The sequence below is a fragment of the Camelina sativa genome, chromosome 5 (assembly GCF_000633955.1).
Source record: "Camelina sativa cultivar DH55 chromosome 5, Cs, whole genome shotgun sequence".
In the NCBI taxonomy this organism is placed as follows: domain Eukaryota; kingdom Viridiplantae; phylum Streptophyta; class Magnoliopsida; order Brassicales; family Brassicaceae; genus Camelina; species Camelina sativa.
In genome coordinates this window covers 5,377,810-5,405,652 of record NC_025689.1, presented here as the reverse complement: position 1 = coordinate 5,405,652, position 27,843 = coordinate 5,377,810, and the positions used below count along the sequence as shown (strand labels likewise).

Genomic DNA, 27,843 nt, shown 5'->3' with positions numbered 1-27,843 from the left:
TCATTATGCAGGTGAACTTGCAATTGTTATATCAGTACATGAGCGAGATATTTAAACAAGAAATGAGCCAGTAGAGCCTGATTGAGATCTTCATTGTTGGAGAAAACTTGGAATTTGATACTTGAACTTGCTAAAGTCACTTTGAAGATACCCATGATGTTGAATTTAGTCTTCTGTCCCCGTTTATGTAGGTTGTTCAACATTCTAGGCTTTTTGGCAGGAATGGTATGTATTACTTCTACTACACTCGCACTTTTTAAATTTGGTGTTCATATAAAATATCACTTGAGGACATGATAAGGTGATTTCTGGTAGATGGTGATGATAGGGTGTTTATTGTTCTTTTCAATTCAGAGTTTAAGTGAGCTGTAGACTTTAGTTTTGGCATGTATTTATATAAGTTTTAGCATTCTAAATCACTTGTCATATACAGAAGAAGTGACAAGTGAAGCTGATGAATGGAGATGTTCAGTACTTGAGACAAGCTGGGAAATCAAGTTTCATTATCACTGCAGAACTCGCTGCAGCAAACAAGTAGTCCCCAAAACATTGTTGTAGTAAATGGTTTGCGTCCTGTGTCTTATTGTGTTTCTTTTAGATTCTCTTGATGTATTCATATTCAGATGATCATTCGATGACTTTCGTTTCTGAAGGCAATACTAGCGAGCGCTTTTGCTAAGAAAGACTACAAAAGAGCTGCAGCTACAGCTTCTCGTGTACTGCAGGTACTGCATATTTTGTTTAAGTTTGTGGAAGCCTATGTGCCCTGCAGGACTAAATCTTGTGACAGTTGTGGAAGCCTATGAGCCTTATATATATATATATATATTGTCTTTGATGTTTGTAGTTTAGGATTCTCAAACATTGGATTTGATGTTTGTAGTATTTTACCTCTGCTGTTAATGTGATTGTTGCCTACATGAATAATTCTTGGTTATAGGATAGCCACTAGTCAGTGTCTCAAACTTTGGTTTTGTGATTCTAAATGCTCTTTCTATTGTAATATGTTTTATGTTTTGTATGTTTGAAAATTAATTAAAATGCAATATTTTCTAATTTTATAAAATTTTAAATATTTACACATTTATACCACTTCTATTCTAATTAAAATTTAAAAATTTTAAAAAACAATATTTTCAAAAAAAAAAGACCCAAAATAAGAACCTATCAATAAATAAGATAATTTTATCTAAAAGATCATGGTTTCTTATATTTAAAAAAACACACAATTAATTCATATAAAATTTAACAACCCCTACTAACATACTACCGATGGAACACGCAAACTTGGGGAAAAATAAGAAACACAGACCAGAACAAGTTAATTAAACTTCAAGTCTGAAATTTCATATTACGTTGTTTGCGAACATAGTACAGAGTCATATATTATGGAACGATTGGATCCAGCAAAGTTGTAGGACCACTCATCTATTTTGTTTGACATGTTAATTCAGCTTTATCATATGAAAAGTTAGAATTCAACTTTATCTACGTGCATTCTCATTCGTTTTTATAGCTGTGTGATAAGAAGATGTAGTTATTTTAACATATAGAATGTTAAAAACATCGTCTATCTATAATAAATACTGTTTTACAAAACAATTTTTTTCCATATCTAAAGAGTGTCTGCAAAAAAGTATACCCTTTTTGACATTCAAAAATTGACGGATAAGAAAAATCAACAAACGAAATAGACTGAAACCAGCATAAGTTTTAACTATTTTTGGACTACCATGAACAAACAATTGGAGATTTTAATTGTTTTTAAACAAAGATTTTTGTTTAATGTGATGTCTCTAGCTACTAGCTAGGTTTAAGATGAAAACAACGTCTTTCCTAATATATAATATACTATAATTTAATCAGATTTTTTAGTTAATGAATATTGTTGGTGCCTACTGCCTAAATTAAGGATACATGATTTATGGCTGTGTTCCTTTAGTTTCGGTAATTTATATATATATTTTCTCTCATTAGAGAGCTCCACATCAGCATAATTTTCAACAAATTTTGTGGCTTTGTTTCCAATTTGAAATTAAGGGGGGTGTATTGAAATAATGATTTTGGAGGATTTGATGAGATTTAGAAAATTTGAAATTTTGATAGATTTTAGGGAAGTTGATATGATTTATAGTAAAATTCTTTGAAATCCCACCTAAAACCATAAGATTTGGATTTGTGTATTTTTAACTAAACAAATCCTCTCAAATCCTCTAAAATCCCTACAACTTATTAAAATCCAAATACACAAACTGTTTTGAATAACAGTGGATTTTAAAGTAGATTTTAAAATCATCATTTCAATAACAGTGGATTTCAAAAGACTTTTTAAAATTCATGATTGAATAACATAAGATTTGTAACTTTTACACAAATCACTTAAAATGTCAAGTTGAATACACCCCCCTAAGTAGATTTTATCCAGTTTTATAAGCCCACTCTTTTTATTTAATTTTCCAGAACGTAAGTATTTTGGTGACAAAATAAATATAAAAAACATAAAAATATCACTATCAGAAATTTTAATCTACATGATTCTAAGATAAAGCATCAGCCGCAAACATCAAAACCAGTAAAAAAACTTTGAAATATACAGGAAAAGAAAACAATGGTAAAACTGAAATACTAAAATTTGAAACCAACACAGTTTAATCTTTTAGATTCATAGAAATCAACTTAACAAATAGATAAACCAAACAAAAAGAAACGAAACTCTTCACAAGAACACATAAAAAGAACAACAATCTAATCTACCAAACAACCTACTAACTGAAGAACTTATCAGAAACTGACTTAGCTTCCACCAGCAAGTGAAACCAAAATAGACTCAATGAACATTCTTCCCAAGACTTACCATAAGCATCACAATTCAAACAATCAACCACTCTCTCCTAAATTAAAAGAATAATGCGTACGTGGAGGATGAACAATCGAGCTCAAAGGAAAAGGACAAAAATAGCCACGGAGAATGACTGTATGAAGAAGATAAATAGAGTGTACAAAGTTTGTAATTTTGCTTCTATCTGTTGAGGTCGAGCTAAGTGTTTACTCTGCTTCCAGTGGCATGTCTGCGTGTACCTTCTCTTTAGATTTTCTGATTTGGTTCTGGGATTTTTTTTTTTTTGTCATTTGTTGTTTCTAAGCTAAATTGTGTTATCATTGGGTCTGCATTATGGGTTTTGGATTGATCTATTTTCTGTTTTTTACTTTTTTTTTTTAAATGACTTTTGAAGTCTTTGAATGAGCTTTATGTGGCGAAAGCTTTGTGTTCTTTCAAAGGATTGGCCTTTTTTAAATGGTGGAGCTTGAATGAAGATGATGTTTTAAGGAACGTCGTTTAACATTTTATATCAAACGTTATTTTTGTTTCTGCAGGCAAGGGGATTGAAGAAGCATTTGAAGAGGCTTAATGCCCCTAAGCATTGGATGCTTGACAAACTTGGTGGTGCCTTTGTAAGTCCATCACTTTACTTGAATCTTACATTTCATTCATTTTGATTATGTGTTTACTCACTGACTGATGCTTTATCTCAATGAGCAGGCTCCCAAACCATCTTCTGGACCACACAAGTCGAGGGAGTGCCTTCCCCTTGTTCTTATCATCCGTAATAGATTGAAGTATGCTTTGACATACCGTGAGGTGATTTCTATCTTGATGCAAAGGCATATCCAAGTTGACGGGAAAGTGAGAACTGACAAGACATACCCTGCTGGTTTCATGGGTGAGTTCAGGGTAAATGTCTTATATTTGGTTTTCACACAAGCTTCCATGATCAGTGACTCAAAGTGGCAATCCTATGCGTTTTTGTTCTTTTGCAGATGTTGTGTCTATCCCAAAAACAAATGAAAGCTTCCGTCTTCTGTATGACACCAAGGGACGTTTCCGTCTTCATTCCATCAGGGATGAGGAGGCAAAGGTTTGTTTGCCTGAATCCCTTATATTACATTGTACTTCATAGAATTGTATGATGATCACAGCTTTGTTTGTTATAAACTGTTAGTCCTACTCCTAACTAGTTTCAATCTTTGGTTGGTGCAGTTCAAGCTGTGCAAAGTGAGATCTATCCAGTTTGGTCAGAAGGGTATTCCCTACCTGAACACCTACGATGGTCGCACTATCCGTTACCCCGACCCGCTTATCAAGCCTAATGACACTATCAAGCTCGACCTTGAGGCGAACAAGATTGTTGAGTTTATCAAGTTTGATGTGGGCAACGTTGTGATGGTTACTGGAGGAAGAAACAGAGGGCGTGTTGGTGTGATTAAGAACCGTGAAAAGCACAAGGGAAGCTTTGAGACCATCCATATTCAAGACTCAACAGGACATGAATTTGCAACGAGGTTAGGGAATGTGTTCACCCTTGGGAAAGGAACAAAGCCATGGGTGTCACTTCCGAAAGGAAAAGGTATTAAGCTTACCATCATTGAGGAAGCTAGGAAGAGGCTTTCAGCTCAACAAGCCGCTTAAACTGTATTGTTCTCCTTCAGTTTCTGAAAACTGTGTTTTGTTTTTCTGGCACCTCCTTTTTTGGTTATGAGTTTGTTTTCAGACTTTTATGTCTTTAGAGTTCCTTTTGTTTTCAGACTTGTAATCTTTTGAAATTACACCAGAAGAAAATATCCTATCAGATTATTAGAGCTCTGTTTTTCTAGGATACAAATGCCTTGCGTTTTGAATTTGGATTCTTCAACTTCTATATGCTTGAAATTTACAAATTTTGAGATTATTCACTCTTCAGTATCCCTCTGTCATGTTCCCAAATAGAGGTTCTGATCGGACATAATCACTATAGTCACAACCCCCAAAAAGTTCCAAATCTTGGCCCACTCATCTCAAGATGAACTCTTGGGAGTTCATGATCACCGGTTCATTGGAGGATCAGTTGAACACATGGCCATGTTTCCCCTGGACACTCTCAAGACCTAAAAGTTAGTAGTGTGAGTGGTTAGTTTGGCAGTGAAGGGGGTTTGCGAGAGATATGCGATGAGTTTGATTGGGAAAGTGATAGTGTGGTGAAGAGATATGAGTATAGAAGGGTTCCAGGTATGTTATTCCAAGCTCCTGCTGCTGCTATTTGTTGGTCCACTTGTGAAGCTTCATAATCCTTCTTTCAAGCTACTCCATGACCAACACTAATTCACACTACCCATTTGCTACTCTCTACTTATTATATCTATTGTAAAATGTAGCAAGTACCAACATTCTCATACATATAAAAGTAAAACTTTGATTAATCAGATATAGTTTGACACAAGGAGTACACCGTACACACATAAACATTACTTAGGCAGTTGTTTTTATTATTGTAAGCATAAACTGATCCATAAGCTAGAATTTATCAACACCAACACCAGGCCGTATAACCTCATAAGCATCTCTGCTCCTGCTTTTCTTCATCCCTGCCGTGAAATATACCTTCGATGTATCTGCTGAGATACAAGTCACTTTCACCCAAATCATCACCTTTGTTTTCAAACCTTCCACTTCTGCTAGTTTCCCTTTCTCCAGGTAACCAGTTACCGTAGTTGAAAACCGCAGAACCGATGAATCTCTATACCCAACCTCACAAGTCTCAGGGATGAATACAGTCAATTTACCCGTATCTTCATTGAACTCATAGTTTGTAGCATCCTGTGGAAAGATCCCAACTGGTAAACCAAATTCCTTCAGCAACTCAGGTAATGGCTTCTGCATTTTTCCTATACAGAACAAGAATGATGCATCATTCAATTGTCAATGAACCAGTTATAAAACAATGAACATAGACAAAACAGGACTATCAGACTAAACACAAATTCGAACTCGATATCAAAGATAAAGAGCATGTGAAAGTCACAAAATACAAAGAAACTTATGAAACCTTTGAGTTTGTTGACCAACCACTTGGTACCTCCTTCAATACTGCTAGACAATGACTGCAAGAATGAATCCAACCAAAAAAATATCATCAGTACTCAAGAAAAATATTTGTGTCTCAGAAGATCAAAAGTAATAAACTTGTTACCATAAAATACAGATTGCAGAATTAACTATTAAAAATGGAATTCAAGAACCAATTCTTTCTCTCTATGGCAACTCAAATAACCATTCCTAAGCATACTTGTTCACAAAACCAAAGCATAAAAGGCCTCAAGAACCTTAAAAATCAAAAACCCTAAATCAAAGACCGATACTTTTTGCTCTGAAACTGAAAACCCTGAAAGCAAAGTTCTGAAGATATAAAAGAAAGAAAGGGAAAGTGATTGAAAAAAATACATTGAAATCGTCACCGACGGAATTGAACTCTTTGTTAGCCTTTTGCCCTAACCAATAAGAGCCAACTTTGTTAAGTATCTGATCCATATCTTCTCTTCTCTTCTCCGTAAAGCTTAAATCCGTCGAAAGATAAAGATTGAGAACGAAGAGGACTCGTTCGTCGTCGTCTAAGATTTCTTTTTTTTTTTTGTGTTTCTTTCTCACCGTGTTTTTTAACACTGAGAGAAACTCAAAAACAGCACAACGTTCGTCGTTGAATAATCAAAACGACACGAGTTTTTACTCTGACCTTGCCGTGTTTTTCCAAAAGTCAAAAATGCTTTGGTCAACTTGACACAACCCACGTACAAAGTTAAGAACAGTAATGTATAATGTAAAGTCGTTAGTTTTTTTTTTTGTGTTTTGAAATTACAACTTAAATTAAACTTTTGTTACGTTTATCTTTAAAATAGAATTTTTTCAATACTTTTTGAATACGATAAAGATATAGTTTTGCCAACTTTAATTTCTTTCTACATATAATATAGTTTTGACTGATACAAGATTCAAAAATCATTAAATACCACAATTTCCACCTGGTCCTCCATAATAGAAGTGTACTCCAGTGCTTTCCGCATATCCCCCATAATATAGTCTATAACACTGATAAGCATCTACGTAGCGTCTTGTTTTCTCATCTTCAATTTCAACGGTTTGGTAGTTCGAATCCTTAGCTTTAACAAACAGAAAATTTGAACTTTCCGGTAAATCAGGAAAACAACCATTTCCCATCGGAGGACTAATTTTACTAGAAGATGTAAACGTATTTCCTCCAAATCGTAACAAAGAAGCTCCGTCGTTTAAATGTGTAAATAACTCTTTGGGCCAATATCCAATTAATTCATCATGTACTTTTAGTGCCCAATTTCCAGTGAATCCATCCTAATAAATATTAAAAGATAAAAAATATTAAACAAAATCTCTCAAATTTAAAATTATATATGTGATTTGAATAAGAAATGTAAAAATAAACTATATAAAAAAAATTTTAAAAATTCTAAAGAGGAAGGATTAGAGTATTTTGAAGCAAAAACCAAATTTTTGAAATTTAAGATGTTTATTATAAAGAAAAATTTATCATCATTCTTGTCAAATAAATTATTTATTAACATAAGTAGATAACTTTTTACCTGAAAAATTTTTGGTTGAACATAAATACTCTCTTGACCACCATCATTAGAGGATCTACCAAAATACATTCCGAGCCAATGATATCGAGTAACAAGAACAAAGCCAGGACAATTTGTATTATAGCATCCAGTTTTTTTATAGCCATCTGCCTAATAAATTATAACATAAAATAGAATGTAAACAATTATGTAAGGAAAATAGATAAAAGCAAACCAATGGTCTGAATTTTAATTATTTTTTATAATCACAAAATATTTGTTTGTTTGCCATGTATAAAGAAATATAGTTAAGAAAATAATTAATTTACTCACGGTCCAGTATATTGTAAGTCGCGTTAAACTGTCCCCATATAATTTTGGATGCACCTGTATAAAATTCAAAATTCATGAAAGTGTTCATTTTAAAAAAAAACATGACTCATACTCTTACTCTCCATTGGATCACAATAAATTAGTTATATTCTTATATTTAAGGATACTTATTCTACAATTTTAAGTACCTTTTATTTGATATATACATGCTCTTAAATATATTACATAAATGTAATATATATATATATATTGTAAATTTTAGCTCTTTGTGTTAAATAGTATGACTTTGTAGAAAGTGCACATTTTATTGTATAAGTTTAATAACAACTTACTGCCAAACCAACTTGTATGCTATTGAGTTGATCGCGAGGTCCATTTTCTAACCAAATTTGACTTTTACTGTATTGGTTATTTTGTAGAGTTAAATTATGAAAACTTATATAAGCTTCAGCTCCTCGATAGATGGTCCCATCCAATATATTTTCAATTGTTGCAAACTGTATATACCATAAATAAAGAAGTTATCACTTTTAATAAAAGTTTCATGTATTATAATTACAACATTAATTAGAAATAAGAAGAAAAAAATGTGATGACATATATAATCATTTATTGTGCTATGAATAAGATAAATATTAAATGAGATGATATAAATATTTCAATAAAACCATGATCGAAAAAGAAAATTTACATGTTGGCCGGGATACTCGATCGTGTCGAGATGAATGCTGTCAGTTCCATTTCTTTGCTTTAAAATTGGTACCATTCCTTTTGGACAACTTTGATCATTTATTTTATATTTATCTTTTCTTTTTTGGATTTCATTCGAAATGAAAATTTTCTATAACATAACACACGAGATTAGGTTAAAGAAAATAGAATTGCATCATGAAATATGCTCTTCTATTAAGAATTATTCTCCATTCATTAAAGGTATTTTTGCCACAGTTATTCATATATGATTGAAAAAAAATTAACTACTAAACCTGAATCTTGTGGTGTTTCAACATTGGATGTTGGAAAGCCGGTTGTTTGTATATATCCACACAATCGAAATCCTGAAAAGTTAATAGAATTTTTCTTTTCTTAAACTGAAAATATCAAATTTAGAGAATAGACAAACAAAGTATAAGTTATAGAATCTCACATCCATAGTTCCATTGGCCCCTAGCGTTAACAGCAAATAAGAAGAAAAAACGAGTGCTAGATGTAATCCCATTTTCAAGTTTTACTTTGTATTTGATTACTTATCGTTATATATATACTAATAATATGAGTCAACTACTAATAAATTTATTGCTAGTCATAAAATTACCTCTTATTAACTTACCAAATGTGTCAAAGACAAAAAAAGAAGAAAAATATTACTAAAATTTACTATTATATATAAATTTATTGTAAATCATATCACTTTAGGTTACCTCTTATTATTAGCTTAACAAAAGTGTCAAATACAAAAAAATAATTATTCAAATAAAATCATTTTTGGTCAATGGTAACAAATTTGTTGTCAATCAAATCATTTTTTGGTCAAAGATTGATGTTGGCAACGTTGTGATGGTTACTAGAGGAAGAAACAGAGGGCGTGTTGATGTGATCAAGAACCGTGAAAAGCACAAGGGAAGCTTTGAGACCATCCATATTCAAGACTCAACAACAGGACATGAATTTGCAACGAGGTTAGGGAATGTGTTCACCCTTGGGAAAGGAACAAAGCCGTGGGTGTCGTCAATTCCGAAAGGAAAAGGTATTAATTAAGGTTACCAACTTACCATCATTGTTCACCCTTGGGAAAAGAGCTTTTTTGCTTCTTCAGTTTTAGAAAACTATTTTGTTTTTTTTTTTGGCATCTTTTTTTTTGTTACTTTGTTTTCATACTTTTATGTCTTTAGAGTTCCTTTTGTTTTCTTTTGAGATTACACCTGAAGAAAAGATCCTATCAAATTATTGTGAGCTCTGTTTTCCTATGATACAAAGGCCTTACGTTTCGAATTTGGATTCTTCAATATGCTTGAAAATTACAAATATTGAGATTATCATTGACTTCACTTTTTATATTATGTGTTCACTCTTCCGTGTCTCTCTGTCATGTTCCCAGATAAAGGTTCTGATCGGACATAATCACTTTAGTTACAACCCCCAAAAAGTTCCATACAAAAAGTCACTTTCACGCAGATCATCATCTTGTTTTCAAACCTTCCACTTCTGCTAGTTTCCCTTTCTACTGGTTCTGTAGTTGAAAACCGCAGGACCGATGAATCTCTGTACCCAACCGCAGTCTCAGGAATTGAACTCTTTGTTAGCCTTTTGCCCTAACCAATAAGAGCCAACTTTGTTAAGTATCTGATCCATATCTTCTCTCCTCTTCTCCGTAAAGCTTAAATCCGTTGAAAGATAGAGAGAGAGAACGAAGACTTCTGCGTATGAGGGTGGACTCGTTCGTCCTCGTCTAAGGTTTTTTTTTTTTTTTTTTTTGTGTTTCATTCTCACCGTGCTTTTTACCATTGAGAGAAACTCAAAAACAGCACAACGTTCATCGTTGAATAATCAAAACGACACGAGTTTTCACTATGACCTTGTCACCTTGCCGTGTTCTTCCAAAAGTCAAAAAACGCTTTGGTCAACTTGACACAACCCACGTACAAAGTTAAGAACAGTAATGTATAATGTAAATTGTAAAGTCGTTAGTCTTTTTTTAGTGTTTTGAAATTACAACTTAAATTAAAATTTTGTTACGTTTATCTTTAAAATAGAATTTTTTCAATACTTACAATACTTTTTGAATACGATAAAGATATAGTTTTGCCAACTTTTATTTCTTCTACATATAATATAGTTTTGACTGATACAAGATTCATAAATCATTAAATACCACAATTTCCACCTGGTCCTCCATAAGTGAAGACTACTCCAGTGCTTTTGCTATATCCCCCATAATATAGTCTATAACACTGATAAGCATCCACGTAGCGTCTTATTTTCTCATCTTCAATTTCAACGGTTTGGTAGTTTGAGTCCTTAGCTTTAACAAACATAAAATTTGAACTTTTTTGTATATCAACAACTGGAAAATGACCATTTCCCATTGGAGGACTAATTCCATTAGGAAATGGAAACGTATTTCCTCCAAAGCGTAACAAAGAAGCTCCGTTGTTTAAATGTGTAAATAACTCTTTGGGCCAATATCCAATTAATTCATCATATACTTCTACTATCCAATTTCCGGTGAAGCGATCCTAATAAATATTAAAAGATAAGAAATATTAAACAAACTATATTTAAAAAGTAGGAAGGATTCAAATTTACAATTATATATGTGATTTGAATAAGAAAAGTAAAAATAAACTATATTTAAAAAAACTTCTAAAACTTCTAAAGAGGAAAGATTCAAGTATTTTGAAGCAAAAACCAAATTGTTGAAATTTAAGATGTTTATTATAAAGAAAAATAATTCATCATTCTTGTCAAATAAATTATTTATTAACATAAAGTAGATAGCTTTTTACCTGAAAATTTTTCGGTTGAACATAAACACTCTCTTTACCACTATTAATAGAGTATCTACCAAAATACATTCCGAGCCAATTATATCGAGTAACAAGAACAAAGCCAGGACATTTTGTATTATAGCATCCAGTTTTTCTATAGCCATCTGCCTAATAAATTAAAACATAAAATAGAATGTAAACAATTATGCAAGAAAAATAGATAAAAGCAAACCAATGGTCTGACTTTAATTATTTTTATAATCACAAAATATTTGTTTGTTTGCCATGTATAAAGAAACATAGTTAAGAGAAAAAAAATTTACTCACAGTCCAGAATATTGTAAATCGCGTTAAACTGTCACCATATAATCTTGGATGCACCTTTATAAAATCCAAAATTCATGAAAGTGTTTGTTTAAAAAAAAAACATAGACTCAAACTCTTGTTCTCCATTGGATCACAATAAATTAGTTATATTCTTATATTTGTGGATACTTATTCTACAATTTAGGTACCTTTTACTTAATAAATACATGCTCTTAAATACAGTTAAATGTTATTAGATACAATTTTATTACATAAATGTAATATATAGAAATATAGATTGTAAATTTTAGCTCTTTGTGTTAAATAGTATGACTTTGTATAAAGTGCAGATTGTATTTCATAAGTTTAATAATAACTTACCGCCCAACCAACTTGTATGCTATTAAGTTGATGGCGAGGTCCATTTTCTAACCAAATTTGATTTTTACTGTATTGGTTATTTTGTATAGTTAAATCATGAATACTTATATAAGCTTCAGCTCCTCGATAGATGGTCCCATCCAATATAGTCTCAATTGTTGCAAACTGTATATACCATAAATAAAGAATTTGTCACTATTAAAATTTTTTCATGTGTTATAATTCCAACGTTAGGAAGAAGAAAAAAAATGTGGTGACATATAGTCATTTATTGTGCTATGAATAAGATAAATATTAAATGAGATAATATAAATATTTCAATAAAACCATGATAGAAAAAGAAAATTTACATGTTGACCAGGATACTCGATCGTGTCAAGATGAACGTTATCAGTTCCATCTCTTTGCTTTAAAATTGGTACCATTCCTTTTGGACAACTTTGATCATTCATTTTATAATTATCTTTTCTTTTATGGATTTCATTCGAAATGAAATTTTCCTATAACATAACACATGAATAACGAGATGAAGTTGAAAAATTGAATTGCATCATGAAATATGCTCTTCTCTTTAAAATTATTCTCCAATCATTAAAGGTATTTTTGCCACATTTATTCATAGATGATTGAAAACAAAATTAAGTACCAAACCTGAATCGTGTGGTGTTTCAACATTGGATGTTGGAAAGCCGGTTGTTTGTATATATCCACACAATCGAAATCCTGAAAAGTTAATAGAACTTTTCTTTTCTTAAACTGAAAATATCAAATTTAGAGAATAGACAAAAAAAAAAGTATAAGTTATAGAATCTCACATCCATAGGTTCATTGGCCCCTAGCATTAACAGCAAATAAGAAGAAAAAATGAGCGCTAGATATAATCCCATTTTTAAGGTTTACTTGTATTTCTCGTTTGATTACTTATCCTTATATATGTACTAATAATATGAGTCAACGACTAATAAATTTATTGCTAGTCATAACTCATAACACTTACCTCTTATTAACTTACCAAATATGTCAAAAGAGAAAAAAATAAAAATATTACTAAAATTTACTATTATTTATAAATTTATAGTAAATCATATCACTTTACGTTACCTCTTATTTATTAGCTTAACAAAAGTATCAAATACAAAAAATTAATTATTCAAATAAAATCATTTTTGGTCAATGGTAAAAAATTTGTTGTCAATCAAATCATTTTTGGTCAAAGATTGATGTGGGCAACGTTGTGATGGTTACTGGAGGAAGAAACATAGGGCGTGTTGGTGTGATCAAGAACCGTGAAAAGCACAAGGGAAGCTTTGAGAGTTGAGACTATCCATATTCGAGACTCAACAGGACATGAATTTGCAACGAGGTTAGGGAATGTGTTCACCCTTAGGAAAGGAACAAAGCCATGGGTGTCACTTCCGAAAGGAAAAGGTTACCATTATTGGGGAAGCTAGGAAGAAACTTTGTGCTCAACAAGCCGCTTAAATTGTTTTTTTTGCTCCTTTGGTTTCAGAAAACTATATATTTTTTTTTTTTGGCATCTTTTTTGTTGGTGAGTTACTTTGTTTTCATACTTTTATGTTTTTAGAGTTCCTTTTGTTTTCTTTTGAGATTGCACCAGAAAAAAAGATCTTATCAGATTATTGTGAGCTATGTTTTTCTATGATACAAAGGCCTATGCTATATAAATATGTGTAAATTACAAATATTGAGATTATTATTATTGACTTCACTTTTTATATAAATATGTGTAATTCACTCTTTCGTGTCTCTCTGTCATGTTCCCAGATAGAGGTTCTGATCGGACATAATCACTTTAGTTACAACCCCAAAAAGTTCCACACAAAAAGTCACTTTCACGCAGATCATCATCTTTGTATTCAAACCTTCCACTTCTGCTAGTTTCCCTTTCTCCTGGTTCTGTAGTTGAAAACCGCAGGACCGATGAATCTCTGTACCCAACCTCACTGCACAAGTCTCAGGGATGAATACAGTCAATTTACCTGTATCTTCATTGAACTCATAGTTTGTAGCATCCTGTGGAAAGATCCCAACTGGTAAACCAAATTCCTTCAGCAACTCAGGTAATGGCTTCTGCATTTTTCCTATACAGAACAAGAATGATGCATCATTCAACTGTCAATGAACCATTTATAAACAAATGAACATAGACAAAACAGGACTATCAGACTAAACACAAATTCGAACTCGATATCAAAGATGAAGTCACAAAACCAAGCATAAAAGGACTCAATAACCCTAAATCAAAGACCGATACTTTTTTTGCTCTGAAACTGGAAACTAAAAACCCTGCAAGCAAAGTCCTGAAGATATAAATAAAAGAAAGAAAGGGAAAGTGGTAAAAAAAATACACCGACGGAATTGAACTCTTTGTTAGCCTTTTGCCCTAACCAATAAGAGCCAACTTTGTTAAGTATCTGATCCATATCTTCTCTTCTCTTCTCCGTAAAGCTTAAATCCGTCAAAAGATAAAGATTGAGAACGAAGAGGACTCGTTCGTCGTCGTCTAAGATTTTTTTTTTTTTGTGTTTCTTTCTCACCGTGTTTTTTAACACTGAGAGAAACTCAAAAACAGCACAACGTTCGTCGTTGAATAATCAAAACGACACGAGTTTTTACTCTGACCTTGCCGTGTTTTTCCAAAAGTCAAAAATGCTTTGGTCAACTTGACACAACCCACGTAGGCACGTACAAAGTTAAGAACAGTAATGTATAATGTAAAGTCGTTAGTCTTTTTAATTGTGTTTTGAAATTACAACTTGATTAAAATTTTGTGACGTTTATCTTTAAAATAGAATTTGTTCAATGCCTACAATACTTTTTGAATACGATAAAGATATAGTTTTGCCACTTTTATTTCTTCTACATATAATATAGTTTTGACTGATACGAGATTCATAAATCATTAAATACCACAATTTCCACCTGGTCCTCCATAATTGAAGTGTACTCCAGTGCTTTCGGCATATCCCCCATAATATAGTCTATAACACTGATAAGCATCTACATAGCGTTTTGTTTTCTCATCTTCAATTTCAACGGTTTGGTAGTTCGAATCCTTAGCTTTAACAAATAGAAAATTTGAACTTTCCGGTAAATCAGGAAAACAACCATTTCCCATTGGAGGACTAATTCCATCAGAAGATGGAAACGTATTTCCTCCAAAGCGTAATAAAGAAGCTCCGTTGTTTAAATGTGTAAATAACTCTTTGGGCCAATATCCAATTAATTCATCATGTACTTTTAGTACCCAATTTCCGGTGATGGCATCCTAATAAATAATAAAAAATAAATAATGTTAAACAAAATCTCTCAAATTTACTATTAGAAAAGTAAAGATAAACTATATTTTTTAAAAAATCTTCAAAAATTCTAAAGAGGAAGGATTCGAGTATTTTGAAGCAAAAACCAAATAGTTGAAATTTAAGATGTCTATTATAAAGAAAACTATTTCATCATTCTTGTCAAATAAATTATTTATTAACAAAAACTAGATAACTTTTTTACCTGAAAAATTTTTGGTTGAACATAAATACGCTCTTGACCACCATTAATAGAGTATCTACCAAAATACATTCCAAGCCAATTATATCGAGTAACAAGAACAAAGCCAGGACATTTTGTATTATAGCATCCAGTTTTTTTATAGCCATCTGCCTAATAAATTAAAACATAAAATAAAATGTAAACAATTATGCAAGAAAAATAGATAAAAGCAAACCAATGGTCTGAATTTAATTATTTTTTATAATCACAAAATATTTGTTTGTTTGCCATGTATAAAGAAACATAGTTAAGAAAATAATTATTTTACTCACGGTCCAATATATTGTAAGTCGCGTTAAACTGTCACCATATAATCTTGGATGCACCTGTATAAAATTCAAAATTCATAAAAGTGTTTGTTTTAAAAAAACATAGACTCAAACTCTTATTCTCCAATCTCCATTGGATCACAATAAATTAGTTATATTCTTATATTTGTGGATACTTATTCTACAATTTTAAGTACCTTTTACTTGATATATACATGCTCTTCAATACAGTTTAATGTATTTAGATATACTTTTATTACATAAATGTAAGATATAGAAATATATATTGTAAATTTTAGCTCTTTGTGTTAAATAGTATGACTTTGTATAAAGTGCTCATTTTATTTTATAAGTTTAATAACAACTTACCGCCCAACCAACTTGTATGCTATTGAGTTGATCGCGAGGTCCATTTTCTAACCAAATTTGATTTTTACTGTATTGGTTATTTTGTAGAGTTAAATTATGAATACTTATAATAGCTTCAGCTCCTCGATAGATGGTCCCATCCAATATAGTCTCAATTGTTGCAAACTGTATATACCATAAATAAAGAAGTTGTCACTTTTAATAAAAATTTCATGTATTATAATTACAACATTAGAAAGAAGAAAAAAATGTGATGACATATAATAATTTATTGTGCTATGAATAAGATAAATACTAAATGAGATGATATAAATATTTCAATAAAACCATGATAGAAAAAGAAAATTTACATGTTGGCCAGGATACTCGATTGTGTCGAGATGAACGCTATCAGTTCCAATTCTTTGCTTTAAAATTGGTACCATTCCTTTTGGACAACTTTGATTATTCATTTTATAATTATCTTTTCTTTTATGGATTTCATTCGAAATGAAATTTTCCTAGAACATAACACACAAGATTAAGTTAAAAAAAAATAGAATTGCATCATGAAATATGCTCTTCTATTTAAAATTATTCTCAAATTATTAAAGGTATATTCGCCACATTTATTCATATATGATTGGAAAAAAAAATTAACTATCAAACCTGAATCTTGTGGTGTTTCAACATTGGATGTTGGAAAGCCGGTTGTTTGTATATATCCACACAATCGAAATCCTGAAAAGTTAATAGAAATTTTATTTTCTTAAACTGAAAAAGATCAAATTTAGAGATAGACAAACAAAGAATAAGTTATAGAATCTCACATCCATAATTCCATTGGCTCCTAACGTTAACAGCAAATAAGAAGAAAAAACGAGGGCTAGATGTAATCCCATTTTTAAGTTTTGCTTGTATTTCTCATTTGATTACTTATCGTTATATATATACTAATAGTATGAGTCAACTACTAATAAATTTATTGCTAGTCATAACACTTACCTCTTATTAACTTACCAAATGTGTCAAAGACAAAAAAAGAAAAATATTACTAAAATTTACTATTATATGTAAATTTATTGTAAATCATATCACTTTACGTTACCTCTTATTATTAGCTTAACAAAAGTGTCAAATACAAAAAATAATTATTCAAATAAAATCATCTTTGGTCAATGGTAACAAATTTGTTGTCAATCAAATCATTTTTGTTCAAAGATTGATATGGGCAACGTTGTGATGGTTACTGGAGGAAGAAACAGAGGGCGTGTTGATGTGATCAAGAACCGTGAAAAGCACAAGGGAAGCTTTGAGACCATCCATATTCAAGACTCAACAGGACATGAATCTGCAACGAGGTTATGGAATGTGTTCACCCTTGGGAAAGGAACAAAGCCATGGGTGTCACTTCCGAAAGGAAAAGGTATTAAGGTTACCATCATTGGGGAAGCTAGGAAGAGACTTTGTGCTGAACAAGCCGCTTAAATTGTTTTTTTGCTCCTTCAGTTTCAGANAAAGGGAAGCTTGAGACCATCCATATTCAAGACTTAACAACAGGACATGAATTTGCAACGAGGTTAGGGAATGTGTTCACCCTTGGGAAAGGAACAAAGCCATGGGTTTCACTTCCAAAAGGAAAAGGTATTAAGCTTACCATTATTGAGGAAGCTAGGAAGAGGCTTTCAGCTCAACAAGCCGCTTAAATTGTTTTTTTGCTCCTTCAGTTTCAGAAAACTATTTTGTTTTTTTTTTTTGGCTACTTTTTTGTTTTGAAGAACTTGTGAAGGGTTCACATTATTGTTGAGAGAAACATAAGAGCTTGCTGTGATGTGAATCTTGTCATCTTCTTCTCTTATTTGTATGCTATATCAACCAATCTGCGGTGTTTTATGTAATGCAGAAAGAACATAATAATATTGTAGTTCACTAAGAGACTTTGTTTGAGAAGGGTTCATAGTATTGTAGAGAAACAAAACAATTATTTAAATTATTTATATTTTAATATTATTTTTGGTGGGTTATGTTACATGATCATAGAAGCTATCCATATGTTCTCTTCTTCAAAATGAGGTTTCTCAGCCATTTGAATCTTGACATGCTTCATTAAAATTGATGTATTTTACAGATCAAAAGGAAGATATTATCAAGATTCTATGAAGCAATTCATCTTTGGATCCAGGGCTGGCGTAGAGGCAGTGCAGGAGGTGCTTTTGCACAATGTCTCCTGAATTTTTAATTTTTTTCTTTAAGGTTTTAGGTCATATATTTTAGATATTTTGTAATTTAGGGTCATATGGGAAAGGGTTAGGCCCTATGGCTTTAGGAGCTACCCACAGTTCAATTATGTGGCTGGTCTGGTTCATATGGAAGGATGGGAATAAATAAGTTTTTCAAGAGTTAAAATCAGAGCCAATAGATATTATTAATGAGTCTTTACGAGAACAATTGTGGTGGGAAGAAGCCCAAATAGCCGCAAGGAGTGGGCCTAGTTTGACGGAACCTTTGCAAATTCCGGAGATGATAATTCAGTGTTAAGTTGATGGTTCGTGGAAATCTACAGAACAAAATTATGGTCTAGGATGGTGGTGTGGTGATGGTGAGAATCAGACCTTGGTTTTGGGTGCCAGATGTCAATGTTGCAGTGTGTCCCCTCTTCATTCGGAGCTGGAAGCATTATTATGGGCGATGGAGTGTATCCTTTCCAGAGGCATTATTTGTCAAAGGTTCGAGATGGATTCTGCAGAGTTAATTTCAATGGTGCAAGTTTCAGAGGAGTCGCCGGCTTTCTCTACGCTTCTTGATGAGTTCCAGGTGCTTAGTGCCTTCTTACCTCCTTTCATCCTTTCCAAAATTCTAAAGACGTCAAATGTGAAGGCTGATTGTTTAGCTCGTTCTTCTAGATTGCTATTGTTAGAAACGATTTTTGTAAACAACTCTCCTCCAGTTTGGGCAACCAATCTAGTAATTTATTTTAATTAATGTTTAGGTTGAAAAAAAAAAGTTTGAAATTTGCAACTATAACCTTAGTTTTGTGTAAAAAATAAAAATTGGGCACCAGGTCCCAAGAAAAGTTGAGCCGGCCTGTTTGGATCAAAGGGAGAGCCATCTGGGAAAGAACAATCGAACAATGTTAAATGAATATGTGTAGCTAGAAATGTCAATCTACTTTTGTTTCAACCGAACCCATTTAGTAACCAATGTACGTGTTAAATCAATATTTCTAGAATTACACATTAACATATCAGCCGGATATCTTTCGTAAGAAATACTAAGAGAGAGCCTAAACCCTCAAGGAGAAATAGATCTACCAGTCAGTTAATTCTTCGCCTTCTGAAAGCCGGGTGAATGGTGGTAACGTCCAAAGAATCGAGTTTGTCGATACGCTCTATACAATCTCAGATTCTCTTTACAACTTTGGGGTATATTTGCAGCGTTCCTTGACATTATTTCCTTAAGCCGAATCATTTTCTCTCTAGAGTCTTCAGTTCCTTAAGCTCTTCAGTTCCCACCACCACAGATGCTTGTGTTTCTGCATATAAAAAAAAAAAAGAGAAACACCTTTGATTGGTTGATTTAGCATACTGATAAGAGAGGAAGACAATAAGGTTCAGTGCAGGCTCTTGTGTTTGTATATTCTTTTTTTCATGTCCATCTATACTTCCATGGGCACCTAACGTTAAGAGGAAATAAGAAGAAAAAACCAGTGTTAGATGTAAACCCATTTTTAAGTTTTACTTGTATTTTTCATTTGATTATTTATCGTTATATATACTAATATGAGTCAATTACTAATAAATTTATTGCTAGTCATATCATTTACCACTTACTAACTTACCAAAATTAAGTGTCAAATACAAAAAATAAAATTACTTTAGATCAACAATAACAAATTTATTATTATACATAAATTTATTGCAAGTCATATCACTTTAGTATTATTTACTTACCAAAAGTGTCAAATACAAAAAAAAAATTATTCAAAATAAAATCATTTCTGGTCAACTGTGTCAGATGTGTTACAATCATACCACTTCACCTTTGATAAATTTACTAAAACTGTAAAATACAAAAACAAATAGTTGACTAATACAACATAAAGGAAGAAACAAAAAATTCTACTCAATTCTTTTGGACTCACCATTAGAAAGTAAATTTTTTTGGTAAAATTTATTTTGGTTACCAAAAAAATTTGGTTTCATAACAAAATCTTCAACTTCAAAATAAAAGAATTTTTTTTAATCTTATATCATTATGGGACGTCCCAGAAATAATAAAATAGTTATCTCATATTCAACTTGAACAGTCCTGTCCGACCGGTTAACCCGCAATCCAAACACTTTTCCAGTTTAACTTTAATGCTAATATCCGACAATTTAATCAGAAAAAAAAAACTCCATAAGAACTTGCTATTATCCTAGTTATATTACATCACCTTTCATAAACCTACCAAATGTGTCAAATACAAAAATCTAGTTTGTTAAATTAATATTAATTTTTTAAAAAATAAAGTGAATTTTTATTAAACTTAAATAAATTGGTTTTGTCCCGTGTTATATGTGGAATTAAATGTTTTAGAGAAAATGTCATTTGATGGTTGAAACTTTCTAATAGCATTCAATAAAAAAATTGTTCGACTTCGGTTTGGATTTTTGGTTTAAAAAAAAATGAACAGCAAAGTAGCAAAGTAAACACAATTAATATAGATGATCATGATCTAGGTTTAGGTTTATACTCGAGTTTCTAATCAAATATATCTATAATCATATATATAAAAGTAAGATTTTGGTCTCTCCTTATTGGTTGATTTTCATTTAATATTTTCTATTTTTTTTATTATTTGCTTTCTAATTGTTTAATTGCTTTAAATAATATTTAAGACTCAATTAACACAATAAATTTAATTCATACATTAAATAAAATTATAACTGAAAATAAAATAAATTATGCATTAATCATATTCCACCATTCAATTTTATTCAAACACAATAAATAATTTTTGTAACTCCAATAATTCTAAATGTAACTTCCATCAATTCTTATCATATAAATAAGCATTGCTTCATTCTCTCATATTGGCATTTTTTTTTTCTCGCTTTCACATTCTCTCATCCTCTTCCACTTCTCTCATTCTCTTCCACAATATCTCAAATCATTTTTTGTTTTTTTTTTATGTTTTCAATTTCTTATTTTTGTTGTATGGGTTACAAAAGACCAAATGAAATATCATTGTAAAATTTCAATGCTAAATTTTAATTTTAGAGACTACATGATATATATATATATATATATATATATATTTTACATTGTTTTTATATTTAAAGATTCATCTCCATTACCTAATTTAGATTATCATCTTATAAGTAATCATTCTCTCCTCCTCTCTCACCAATATCAAATATCGTTATATCTAATATGTGTTGTAAGAGTTTGATTCTAAATTTTAATTTAGAAAGTATTATATATAATTAACATTTTTTCAATTTTTATTTTATATATATATAAATAAAATATTTCTTTTATATTTCTTGCCGTTTTAATCTATTCATATTTATTTTTAAAATTTCCATAGCTAAATTTAAATTCACATATGTTGGTTTTAACAAAAAATCAAGTTTATTTGAGAATCTGTTTTAAAAGGTTTATATTTTCATTATCTATTTTAGATTAGCATCTTATAAGTCATTATTTTTCATACTCTTACAATATTCACCACACAATAAGGTCATGAAGTTGAAAAGATCCATCTCTAATTCTCTATTATGTACTCTGGTTATCTCACATATTCATGTATCATTTTTAATAATTTAGAATGATCAATATAATTATCCATTTATAAATTCTATTTTATTTTGTAAAGTCTATTTTGTTTTGTGATTCAATAGATAAATATGTAAAGATCAATATAATATTTATATTATTTAAGATTTGAGTTTTTTGAAAACAAAAAGAACTTAACTATAAAAAAATTGATTTTCTTGATTTAAGCAAAATGAAAAAATGATTCCAAAAAGAAATCATGTTTAACTGGAAGTGAAATATAGAAAATAATATAATTATTAAAATGTCATTTAACTAAATCTTCTAAAGATGAAACCATTAGTATGAAATCTAGCACTATAAGTCAAATTGATGAGTAAAAAACAAAAAACAAAAACAAAAGAATTGAAGTTATTCTTGGGGTTTTAAAAAATCTTTAGATTGAAGTTCATATAATTTAAAAAAAAAAAAAAAACTAATTTAGTTTGTCACTTCAAAAGTAATATTTTCAATTTGGAATATTATGTGTGAGTGTTGAGTTTATATTAATAAATAATCAAAAAGTGTAAGTTAAAATTTTGATTGAGCCACTTGGTATTCATTTTCTTTTAAGTCAAAAATAAATTAAAATATTTATTTATAATTAACTCACTTTTAAAGGCATTTAACTCCATTTAACGGTGGAAGCCCCCTTGGCCCAGTGGTTGGCCTAGAGTTCATTAATGCTTCTACACCAGGAGATCTGGGGTTCGAGCCCCAGATAATGCGATTTATTAATTGTGCAGATTTAAGGAGGCAAAATTACATACGATCTCCAGTGATAGCAATTATTGATGTTCGCCATAGTTCTACATACAACTGAAGGAAGAAGAAGGTGTCCATCAAGAGCGTGGAGCAGGAAAGGAGCAAGAGTTTATGTAGTGAATCTATTAGGGTCAGAAGGAATTGTCCATGGTAGAATCATACGTAATAGTTCTCAATAATCTGCAATCAATAATAAATCCAGACGATAAAAAAAAAAACTCCATTTAACTCCATTTAACTCAAATGTAACTCCTACCCAATAATTTTACATTCATTCCTCCAACTAAGATATTTATCTTTCAAGAAAAAAATGTTTTTGGTAAAATTTTAATATTTTTTAATTATTTTAATTGCTTTAAACTTTGAAATTAGGAATATTCTATATATAATAATTTTATATGTAGTTACTAAAATTTTTGATAATTTTATTTGATTCAATTTTACTATACTATAGTCTTATGTTTACAATGTCATTAAGAAAAAATCTTTAAATCAATGTTTAAGTCTATAAAACATGATCATTAAGATTCTCTCATATTAGAAAAATGTTTGTTTGCCAAAAAAAAAAGGAAAATGTTTAAATTTCTATATTATTATTTATATTAATATAGATAATCAATTTGTAACAATTTTTGTAGCATTGGCTAATTTTTGATTTATAGAAAAGTTTATATATTTTGAATTTTGTATAATAAATAACCATACCAAAAAAATGTTGACAAGAGTGTTATTTTGAAAAATTGCTATAACTTTTTCTGAGATTCATACATTAGTATAATTTTTTTGAGATTATACATTAGTAAAACAATATTTTAGTTTCGGAAAATTTAAGAAATATAATCAAAACTATTATGCTTACAACCACGCATTGCGTGGACTAATTACCTAGTTTGCAGATAAATTTGGGTTTCAGTTTAGTTTTTTCTAAAGCAAGGATAAACAACAGATAAAGTAGTAAAAATAATTTGTTTTTGTGTCTATGGCATTCTCTGATTTGGAACCTCTTTGTACTTCATTGCATCAATTTTTAGGCTGTGCATATCTCAACCGTCGTGGTATTATCGACACACATGAAACATGCGTATTACTTAATTTGTAGAAAAAAATTAGCTCTATGCACATCTCAATCATCTTCGATTAGCAAACAATTTTTTTTATTTCACTCTTCTCCATCTTATGTGTATCATATCATCACATGATGGAAAATGCATATCATACTCGTGATGAAAATACTAAAATGGATCCTACTTTTGCTTTTTATATTGAAGATCTGATTCATATGAAAGCAAAAGCAACAAGATATACGTTTCAATCAGATCTTTCAAGTTATCAAAGGAGAGTTGTTGAGTTTGGGCCTTTGGGGTATTCATGTTGAATACTTCAAATATAACTTAGATGCACCTCAGTTTCTACAGCTTCCTAGAAAAAAAGACTAATTTGTTGGAACCGGAAAAAAACATTTTAAATTTCAAACCTTTGTAGCCAACATTACTCGAACCCATGCAGCAAAACTTTCTTGCGACTTGGTTAACTCTTAAGAACCTTGTATACTGAAAACAACAATTAAAAAAAAAAACTTAAAAGCGAAACGAACTAATATTGTTGATTGTCGTATTGTATTTTTTTACTCAGCTTTTATAATTGAATACGGCTTCGACGAATTGAATCCAACCATTCGAAATGTCGTCAAAACTTTCAAAGCCTAGTAAATCAAATCTCGTCCTAGATTATCTTGGTCATCCCAAGAAGAAGAGAAAATTTGATGGTCAAGCAACTAAAAAGTCTAAACCATTTTATTTGCCTACTACGTATTGGGAATAAATTAATTAGTCCATTTTAAAAGAAGAACTAGTGTTGATGATATACGAGAATTATATATTGGTCACTTGCCAGATTAAAATATCGTATAGAACAGTCAAGTCAACAACTATAGCTAAGGGCCAAAACCGTAATTTAACGCTAAGCAAGTTGCTCGGGTTTTTTCGTTATCACCACTCACATGAACTCTGCATTAAAAACTCTATCTCTCTCTCTCTCACAAATCGAAAGGCACAGCCCAACTTTTCGCAAGTCGCTGTAAAGTTTGATTTGCTTCTTTTTATATACACATACTTCTCCTCCATACAACACCTTCCCTCTTCAAATCCTTCACTTCTTTTTCTAAACCCTAAAACCATCTCAAAGAAGAGAGATCAAGAATTCAAGATCAAGATCAAGATCAAGATCAATCAAAGATCGATCAAGATTTGTAAACAAGAAGACACCATCACTCAGATCAACATGCTCGCCGTTCACCGTCCTTCCTCCGCCGTATCCGACGGAGATTCCGTTCAGATTCCGATGATGATCGCGTCGTTTCAAAAACGTTTTCCTTCTCTCTCACGCGACTCCACGGCGGCACGTTTTCACACGCACGAGGTTGGTCCTAACCAGTGTTGCTCCGCCGTGGTACAAGAGATCTCCGCTCCAATCTCCACCGTATGGTCCGTTGTACGCCGCTTCGATAACCCACAAGCTTACAAACACTTTCTCAAAAGCTGTAGCGTCATAGGCGGAGACGGCGGTAACGTTGGTAGCCTCCGTAAAGTCCACGTAGTTTCTGGCCTCCCTGCCGGGAGCTCCACCGAGAGACTCGATATCCTTGACGACGAACAACACGTCATCAGCTTCAGCGTTGTTGGTGGTGACCACCGGCTCTCTAACTACCGATCCGTCACGACCCTTCACCCTTCTCCGATCTCCGGTACCGTCGTTGTGGAATCTTACGTGGTTGATGTTCCTCCGGGAAACACAAAGGAAGAGACTTGTGACTTCGTTGACGTTATCGTACGATGCAATCTTCAATCTCTTGCGAAAATAGCCGAGCATACAGCGGCGGAGAGCAAGAAGAAGCTGTCTCTGTAATGAGTCTTTGTCGTCGTCGTCGAGTAGTTTCGTTAGATCCGACGTCGTTTTCTAGATTTTTAGCCGTCGTGTGATCTATGTTTTTCCGGCTTATGTGTGAAAAAAAAAAAAAAAAAAAAAAAAAAAAAAANTTAGTGGATTAATCTCTCATGCATATGATTTATCTTCTATTATTATTTACTTCTTCTCATTTTTGTATGTTATATTATATCCATAAAGAACTGATTCGGATAGCCCTATTCCGGCTTTCACAACTCAAAGATAATAATATTCAATTAGGATAAATTGATTATGTTTATTGTATAATTTTTCATTTTAAAAATCTTGTTATATGTAGGCATAGTATATCATCATAAAATGCGTTAATCAAATGATCGGTCTAAAGGTTACATACAATGCATAATGTTCGAGTCAGATTTGTATGACTCATAACAATGAGTCGTTGGCCATCTTTGTTTCGATCGACACTAAATCTTACGTCCTATATAAACAGCTTTTGAGAAAATTCGATGATTTTTCTTAAAGGCAGCTTTAAATTTGAGCATAATATAATGTCCTCCTTTCGACGAAGATTTAAATAGTTCCTCCAACTTGTTACTTTCTTATTTATTACACAACGAATTAAAATAACCATGGTGATTTAAGTTCTTATTATTTCATAATAATTTTAAATTACCAACTTCCCAAAAAAGATAGAGCTTTTATTTATATATATTTTTTTAAAAATGCATTTGATAGAGAAATCAAGATTTGGAGTTTTTATTTGTCATATATATGATAGAAACTAAATTAAAAGAGTAGTTGGAAATTTTGTAGGCTTAAAAGGTCATGCGTAAAATGGACAAAACATTTACATGAATACAAAATACGAACATGGCCGTCAAAATAAAATACGAACATGTTGATGAAATTAAAGAAATAAAGAATTTGCAAGTGGACGATGCTTTGAATGATAACCCAACAAGGCCAAGCTGTTCTCTTTTTTAATATATTTTTCTTCTGCCAAATAAAAAAAGGAAATGCAAGTTGCAAATTGTTTATCTTTACCTCTCCTTTCTTTATGCTTCTTCTTCTCAATCCAAAAGGATATAATTTTAAAATATAGAGAAGCGCAAGTTGCATGTCCTTTTACATCACGAGAGTCACGATATGTTTCGTTTCCAAGTGATTTCTTAGAATATATATATACGTAAATGTGATTTTCCTATATTCGAGAGGTTTCTACATTTCTCTATCCACAAAAAAAGATGTGATTGATCGACAAAACATGAATCGTATGCAATGAAAGTTTTTTTTCTTTGTCCTTCGATCTATATACTTATAATTTGTTCAAACTTCTATGTTTGCAATAACCATAATCGAAGTTTACCATTAGTTATATAACAAATATAAACAATTAAATGTTTAATTAATATTGTGAATAACATGATAATGTAATACTAGCGAATATGGTTTCATACGATCATCTACTATATTTTTTTTGTGGTTGTCAAATATTGACAAATATAGCATAGCTTACTAATCATAAGATATATACTTAATGTGGCCACGAAAGGTGTAAAAATAAGGAAAAAAGGAATGGGAAAGAAGTTGGCGGTGCAAGTGGGAGTGGGGCAGCTGCAATGTTTTGCAAGTTGGGCAAAACTTATTAATTGTGATTTGCAAATTGAGTTTTCTTTTTCTTCAAAAATAAAATACATGTGTGCTTTTGAGATCCATCACCCCACTGTTTCCTCTAATTTGATTGGACCTCTGCCCAAGTTCCCGCTCGTTAAAGAGTAGGAAAATAACATAAGAATTCAGAAATAAACGTAATGTACAAATTGCATCACAAACCGAACCCACATATATTAGCGACTTAGCGTACGGCCTTAATTCTATTTTGGGTCGAGTTAAGGTAACTTCAATCTATCTGTTTTATGTTGTATATATCATCTAGAAGGTCCAAGACCAAAAGAATAGAGAAGAATTGTTTTTAGGTTCATTCCAATAACTAATTTCCAAAAATTTGTTTTAAATATATATATATAGATATATATGTAAAGAATAAAGAAAAAACTAATCCACACATGTAAAATTAATTTGTACAAGAAGCACCATCCACAAAAAGTGAATAGAGAGACGTAATCAATGATATAAAATGTAACCGTTTCCACGAAATTTATAAACGTATTCAACCTTACATATGCCTACAATATATATATATAACACCATTTGAAAATTGTTTTGTAACTTAGACCCTAACCAGAAAAAGAAAAAAAAAAAAAAAAAAAAAAGAAAAA

General features: G+C 31.2%; 8 protein-coding genes across 11 annotated transcripts in view; 3 read left to right on the top strand and 5 right to left on the bottom strand.

Annotated features, from left to right (window-relative positions):
• The window catches only part of LOC104785638, a 1,874-nt gene extending 853 nt beyond the window's left edge, over positions 1 to 1,021 (top strand). The window contains exons 1-3 of one of the 4 annotated variants that reach the window (XR_002037930.1): positions 16 to 225; positions 434 to 564; positions 654 to 1,021. Coding sequence is in view for 1 of the 4 variants with exons in the window: in XM_010510892.2 (XP_010509194.1) it covers positions 434 to 534; positions 654 to 806 (254 nt within the window). In the remaining 3 variants the exon portion in view is untranslated. Of the gene's footprint in view, positions 1 to 15; positions 226 to 433 lie in introns of those variants that run through there. The other 3 variants (XM_010510892.2, XR_002037931.1, XR_002037929.1) reach the window with 3 other exon arrangements.
• Positions 3,211 to 4,541, top strand: LOC104785637 (40S ribosomal protein S4-3-like). Its single transcript, XM_010510890.2, has 4 exons — positions 3,211 to 3,453; positions 3,542 to 3,722; positions 3,820 to 3,917; positions 4,040 to 4,541. The coding sequence occupies exons 1-4, from the start codon at positions 3,427 to 3,429 to the stop codon at positions 4,466 to 4,468; spliced, it is 735 nt and encodes a 244-aa protein (XP_010509192.1). The 5' UTR covers positions 3,211 to 3,426; the 3' UTR covers positions 4,469 to 4,541.
• LOC104785636 (uncharacterized protein At5g01610) lies at positions 5,209 to 6,454 on the bottom strand. The gene is made up of 3 exons (XM_010510889.1): positions 6,257 to 6,454; positions 5,862 to 5,916; positions 5,209 to 5,700 (listed from the first exon to the last, which is right to left on the bottom strand). Exons 1-3 carry the CDS (start codon positions 6,341 to 6,343, stop codon positions 5,330 to 5,332), a joined length of 513 nt encoding a protein of 170 aa, XP_010509191.1. The 5' UTR covers positions 6,344 to 6,454; the 3' UTR covers positions 5,209 to 5,329.
• On the bottom strand, positions 6,794 to 8,693 carry LOC104785635. Its single transcript, XM_019245205.1, has 6 exons — positions 8,681 to 8,693; positions 8,429 to 8,541; positions 8,070 to 8,234; positions 7,738 to 7,791; positions 7,426 to 7,575; positions 6,794 to 7,177 (listed from the first exon to the last, which is right to left on the bottom strand). The coding sequence occupies exons 1-6, from the start codon at positions 8,691 to 8,693 to the stop codon at positions 6,812 to 6,814; spliced, it is 861 nt and encodes a 286-aa protein (XP_019100750.1). The 3' UTR covers positions 6,794 to 6,811.
• LOC104785634 lies at positions 10,602 to 12,788 on the bottom strand. Its single transcript, XM_019245204.1, has 7 exons — positions 12,728 to 12,788; positions 12,564 to 12,635; positions 12,263 to 12,412; positions 11,913 to 12,077; positions 11,553 to 11,606; positions 11,244 to 11,393; positions 10,602 to 10,973 (listed from the first exon to the last, which is right to left on the bottom strand). The coding sequence occupies exons 1-7, from the start codon at positions 12,752 to 12,754 to the stop codon at positions 10,602 to 10,604; spliced, it is 990 nt and encodes a 329-aa protein (XP_019100749.1). The 5' UTR covers positions 12,755 to 12,788.
• Positions 13,686 to 14,356, bottom strand: LOC104785632 (uncharacterized protein At5g01610-like). The gene is made up of 2 exons (XM_019245203.1): positions 14,282 to 14,356; positions 13,686 to 14,045 (listed from the first exon to the last, which is right to left on the bottom strand). The coding sequence occupies exons 1-2, from the start codon at positions 14,354 to 14,356 to the stop codon at positions 13,686 to 13,688; spliced, it is 435 nt and encodes a 144-aa protein (XP_019100748.1).
• On the bottom strand, positions 14,671 to 17,002 carry LOC104785631. Its single transcript, XM_010510887.1, has 7 exons — positions 16,924 to 17,002; positions 16,763 to 16,834; positions 16,465 to 16,614; positions 16,115 to 16,279; positions 15,749 to 15,802; positions 15,438 to 15,587; positions 14,671 to 15,201 (listed from the first exon to the last, which is right to left on the bottom strand). The coding sequence occupies exons 1-7, from the start codon at positions 16,993 to 16,995 to the stop codon at positions 14,836 to 14,838; spliced, it is 1,029 nt and encodes a 342-aa protein (XP_010509189.1). The 5' UTR covers positions 16,996 to 17,002; the 3' UTR covers positions 14,671 to 14,835.
• On the top strand, positions 24,668 to 25,846 carry LOC104785630 (abscisic acid receptor PYL4-like). The gene has a single exon (XM_010510886.2). It carries the CDS (start codon positions 24,938 to 24,940, stop codon positions 25,559 to 25,561), a length of 624 nt encoding a protein of 207 aa, XP_010509188.1. The 5' UTR covers positions 24,668 to 24,937; the 3' UTR covers positions 25,562 to 25,846.